Source organism: Scomber japonicus, chromosome 15 (genome assembly GCF_027409825.1).
Source record: "Scomber japonicus isolate fScoJap1 chromosome 15, fScoJap1.pri, whole genome shotgun sequence".
NCBI lineage: Eukaryota > Metazoa > Chordata > Actinopteri > Scombriformes > Scombridae > Scomber > Scomber japonicus.
This window is the reverse complement of record NC_070592.1, coordinates 29,325,433-29,331,432: the sequence shown is the minus strand read 5'-3', so window position 1 is coordinate 29,331,432 and position 6,000 is coordinate 29,325,433. Positions and strand designations below refer to the sequence as shown.

General features: G+C 41.1%; 1 protein-coding gene across 1 annotated transcript in view; it reads left to right on the top strand.

The window, feature by feature from the left end:
* The first annotated feature begins 1,450 nt into the window (after positions 1-1,450).
* The window catches only part of si:ch211-57n23.4 (immunoglobulin superfamily DCC subclass member 3), a 28,104-nt gene continuing 23,554 nt past the window's right edge, over positions 1,451-6,000 (top strand). The window contains exon 1 of the mRNA XM_053333762.1: positions 1,451-1,499. Within this exon, the coding sequence (XP_053189737.1) occupies positions 1,451-1,499 (49 nt within the window). The remainder of the gene's footprint in view (positions 1,500-6,000) is intronic.

The window sequence follows — 6,000 nt, the reverse complement described above, 5'->3', positions numbered from 1 at the left end:
GGTTGGTGACCACTGGTCTATATCTTCCTATTCTATCCATCTAATCATGCCACTGTGCTTTGATGACTGTTGTTTGGAAATTGGTCCAGTATTGAGCGAGAGCACTTCAGCCAGCAGCCTTGAAATGGGCAATACCACCTGGTCAATGTATGCCTAATAAAAAGTGTGTGTTTTAAATATAAAGAAACAATAAACTATGGATACATTGACTGGTACTGTGAGGTCCAATCATTTACACCTATGTCTTAATTGATTTCCTGCTTTTGTAACTCCTCAGTAGTCTCATCAGTCCTATGTCTTTCAAGTGTGTTTCTAGGGTCAAATGGACATTTCAGGAAACACAACAACTAAACCAAAGACACAACACACCAAAACTGAAAATGAGGACCTAGAAAATAATTTTCTATGTCTGTTGCCAATGGGTAGGAAAGGCTTGGGTGTATGATTAATGTATGGTTAGTCTAAGGTAACACCTGGTTAAGACTGTGGTCATTGTTCATAAAAAGACAAACACTAATTACAGGACACAAACACAAGTCTCCAGCATCAAAGTCTAATGCACTGCACTTCCCTACACCACCCTAACGTCCACACCTACATTTTCTGTCAAGGAAAAACTGCTACAACTAAAAGGTGCCGATACTTTATGGATCTGTTTCACACGATTCTGGTCACTAGGTATTGGATATAAGATATTCTACAAGTCCTCCACTGTTTGCACCCTTAAAGCTGAAAGTCAGCACTTTCACTTTATTTTTGGAGTAGAGCCAGAAGTGTAACATCTGTGTCATTGTCGAATGCAGAATGCGCTGTGTTTCTTTCTTTTACAAGGTGTGAATTTAGATAGAACTGCAGCCTCATTTATTTGAGTAAAAGCTGCTCTGTGTCAGTGTGTTCTCCTGCAGCCTGACTGACAGTTGACAGAGAGTAGTGTGTCCAGCTCAGGCTACAGCTGGTCCATCAGGCAGCGGGGCAGAGCGGCCGGCCAGCAGACCTCGGTTTAAATGAATATCAATTATGGCTCTCAGGCTGAGCCACCACCCCTCCATCACCCCAAGGCTGCGATTGGTTCATAGGAGACCAACCTGCCATCAGTCGGTGAAAGCCGCTGTATCAGTGTCCATTCACTGACAACAATGAGGCTGAATAACTAATGAGCTTTGTCCAGCCTGAAGTGTCTTCCTCTCACTATTCTCAGAGTGGCTTTGGACATGACCAGCAGCCTTCCGCTGGACCAAGCGCTGGACCAGGGAAGCTAAAGAGTAACAATGCTTTAACAATACAAATTTTTGCTTTATCAACCAAAGAAGACATATAGTAGGAGGAATAAGAATAAGACACCGTTGTATTTGGATTACTTTTTTTCCCCCCATCATTTTGATTTTTGAGAGTTCCAGAGGCAAATAAAGCTTTACTGGTGGAGTTGGAGGTTGGAGTGAAGAAAACCAAAATGAAACCAAGAATATTCCTCACCTTCCTGGCAGCTCTGCTCTGTTGGAGTAAGTATACTTTATCTTTTGAATTCATCAGCTTGACTTGTGAGTGCAGAATGAGAAGTGGGGAACTTTCCCAAGTAAAGAAGGGCATCAAGGATGCTGCTGCAGCTCTGACTGTTCTGCATCTGCTTTCACTTTGACTTTTAGTAAACTGGAACTTGAATATTTGGCACCTAAACTATTTATTATCCAGCTTATGTACAGAATAACATCTTACGTGTTAATGACACAGTATTTCCCCAAAACTTTGGATGACGTTTAACAAGGATTATGTTCCTCCAGCATTGGTGTATTCTCTTTATATATTTGAAGGTATTAAAATTGTGAATTGGAGAAAGAGACTTCTCTGTCCTCTTTTGCTAATCCAGGTATTACCAACAGGACTGAAAGGTCAATTCCACTCAGACTAGATGACTGAAAGGTCTTCTCAATGCCTACATGGATGTGAATTGATTTTCACTGATCCCCTGCACACATATGCACAATATCAAGTGACTGTAAATGTGTTGATATAAACTGAAACTGTGTTAAGTTTCATAAGAACTGTGGATCTGATCAACTTATTCTCTGGTCTTGTTATAACAATCTATATCTGTCCAAAGCTTCAAAAGTAGACCTAATAAGATTGTGTTTTGCCAAATGTACATGTTGAAGGTTAAAAATGAATCTAACATAATTCATGTACAATGCTGTGCTGTATAAACACACAAACATGTCAACTGAAAGTTTACAAATGATCAGGTCACTGTGTCACTCTTCATCCCATCAAAACAGTGAAAATAGGAAGCTTTTGAATGGCCATCTATTTGGGGGTGGTTGTTAAGGTGAAATTACCTATTACCTATCTATGTATCAACATTAAAGTAATATATTGGCTTGTTTAATTAGTCAAAAACAGTATTCTTGAACTTGAAAAACTGGTTTTACAACAAACAAAAAAACCCTCAAGATCTACTTACTAGCTTTTTCTGGACATTTTAACTAAGCAAACTTCATGCACTGAAGAAGACATGCATGCATGCAGTTGAAAGCTCAATAAAGAGCTAATAAGTGTGATCAGTAGCTATTCATTTATTCATAGATTTTCCAAAAATCAAAGGCCAGTACTTTTGGCCAGTACTTATTTCCAAACATTTCAAAATAAGAGCATTTCAAACTAATTTGAAAATCTCAGAGTTTCTTCTAGTCTCTTTGTTTTGAAGTTGGTCATATTCATCTTGATAAACCTCCAAAAACAACATTTTATGAGATAGAAAACCAGAGCAGATTTGCATGAGAGGGGGGAGCAGTGCAGACAGTGTGGGAGGCTCTGTCTTTACCTCAGACCACAGTGCAGGGTTAGGGTCAGTGACCTCTGACTTTTAGGGGAGGGGGTAGGGCTCTGTCCGTCCTGATCAGTGGTGCAGTCTGTAGTGGGGGGGTACAACGGACACAATAGGTCCCCCACGTTCTCAGTCTTCAGTGCCCTGACCCTCACACCCTCATCTCCATAAGACTAACCCCAGTCTGTGCTCAGATTGAGACCTTATTAAAAATATGTGTGTGGAGGGTAATCCCCCTACAGCTGCCCATGACCATGTCCTCAACAACCCCCTCCTGTCAGGGCTCCTCACTCTGTCACATACACACACGCGCACACACACACACACACACACACACACACACACACACACACACACACACACACACACACACACACACACACACAGTGTCCACGGTGGAGTAGGCCAGCAGAAACACCCCTTGGTTTAATTCACAGCAGGGACACAAAAGGCCTGCTGTGGTCTGTGTTCTCTGCAGTTTGGCAGAAAAAAGGCTAACATCTCTATCTGTGGAGAGTTCAGGCTAATGCTAACAGGATTTGAACCATGTAAACATGTCAGCAAACATGAGGTTGATGGGACTTTCTGTATATGGCCTCAAACTGACTATATGAGGTGTTAACAATCACACACTACTGTATGGACTTGAATGCACATTTTTTTCTGATCATGTATAAACTTGCAGAACCTTAGAATCCTAATGTCTTTTCTTCCATAAGTACTGGCCTTTGAGTAAAAACATCCAAAGTGCTTCAGTGGAGCTGCTGAATACAGGCAGTAGAAACATCACAGAGCAGCCCTTAATGACAGCTTAACAGGATGTGCTTAAAATGTATCCAGTGCTGGTCAGCAGCTAAACCAGTAACCAGGTTGGGAACCATTAATGTATGCACTGGTTTGAGATGGATATGTGAAACATGGTGTGCTGGAGTAGAACACGGAGCTTGTGTCTGGAAAGGTTTATGATGCTTTGGTGACAAGTGTCTGAAATGTCTGAGTCTGAGGAGCAAGTAACACTTGGCATGGTTTCTGAAATTCAAGTATACACACAAACACAAAAACACACACATACACACATCTGATATGTATATCACGCTGTACATTTTATGTCTTTATCATAGGGATAGCTCACAGATGACAGGAAATGAAAAGATAAAGAGATGGGTACATTAGGCAAAGGTGGAGGTTATATAGCCTGCACCTTAACCAGTAATGCTACCATATCACACCCTGCCAGCTGTATTTTGTTGTTGCTGTTGTTTAATGAGATTTCCTTAATAAGAGTTGCCACCCCCACTCTGTGAGCTGACACCTTACTGATTAAAACTGCAGGACAAACAAAAAGGCCTCCTCTCCATCACATTATTGCTTATTGATCCACAAGGATGTGGGGGTCCCTGTTTTTGGGCAGGGATCTCACTAACCATCAGAAATCAACTCCCAAATGCAGATGGGACTTACTGGGCCCCCAGGGTCCATGAGGCCAATATCAGTTTATGCATAGGTAAGCATCTCATCAATAGGTCAGGAAACTCAAAGACATTGGCATATAAAAAAACAAGCCTAATTCCTTTCACCCTTCATATTTAATTTAAGATATTTACAAAGTAAAATGAAAACATGTTGAACAGAGCTATGTACCAACATCATTTTTCATGATTGAAGTTTGGCCAAAGTGATAAAAAGGGTTAAGCATAAAACATTTTTTTATTTCTCAAAGTAAAGGCATCAAAATGGGATTGTTTAGGTATTAGTACCAAAAATCAAGTGTCACATTGCCAATGTTGTAGTACCTAAAGACTTTATACTGAAAGACCAGGCAGACCTCCCACAGCAGCAACAATAGCATGTGGAGATAGCTTCCTACCTCGGAGCAAGGAGAGTTTAACTCCCATTAAGATGACAAAGAAGGAAGCCCTGGGGCAAAGAGTTTCAAGCCTGCGCACCCATCCCATTCTTCCAGCCCAGATCAGAGAGGATGATTTCAGGGAAAGCATTAAAACATAATAATATACTGCACATACTGCAACATTTAATGTGCACTGAATGCATGGAAAAGCTTTAGGGTAACCCTTACAGCTTTAACTTTATTCCTAACCCTAACATTTCTCAGTTTCATTCTACTTCTCATTCCAAGCTCAAATCCATGCAGCATTCAAAAGCTGCCTTTCAAACAGAGATGTCTAAAGGGAGAGAGTGGAGAAAGGAAAAGACATTGATGAAAGGATTTGTGTATGCATCCCTTATCCCTGGTGCCTTATGTCAGGATTTGTGTATGCTTCTCCTTCTCTGTCCCTTTTTACGAGGGGGTGGATAGAAATCTGTGAAGTTCAGGGGCAACAGTCTGCTAAACAATAGCAGTGGAGGGCTGGGGGAGTACCTCTGGATGGACACAAGCTGCCCCCACCCAACCTCATCTACACATCCATCCTCCTTGCCTCTGACTCTCTCATGACCCCCGAGGGGCTCGGGGTTACAGGCACAGAGTGCTAGTGTGGGGGTTGCTGGACGACCCTTTCCCTTAAAAAAATCTCATTATAGTCCACCCACTATATTGAAAACGATCCAATCTTGAATGCTATGCACTTAATCACACCCCATGCAGATTCAGCTTGTCGGAACTTGCATGAAAAGTACATTTAAGTCCTACAGTTTGGAGTTGCATAAAAGGTTGTTTTCTAGCATCCTTTAGCCTTGATACTGTTATCACTCATCATCTATCTTGATGCTCAGTCTCTCTGGATTTAAAGCTTCAATCTGGAAACAAGGCAAAGGATTGATTCTATGTTAATGCCAATGTGTCAAGGCACAAATCACAGAGGTTAGCTCAAAAGCACTATTTCATTAACCGCTTATTTCATTCACCTTTACAATCTAATAAAACAGATCTGAGGTGGTGTTGTGTTGGACTGCAGTGGACTTAAAGGTGTTCGCAATATTATGTCCATCCAACTCTAAAAAACACCTCACTAATACAGTGTCAAACACAATTATGTGCTACACAAAGCTAGGATTTATTGCAGTACTCTTGTATTGGAGTACTTTAGATTGTTGGTATCCCAAATAATAAACTTGTAACTCAGAGCTCTCTAGTGACAGGGTTTAGCTTTACCCTATATACGTAGATTATATAACCCAGTGGTCCTCCCATGTAGACCCTCTTAGCACACATGTCTTTAGAG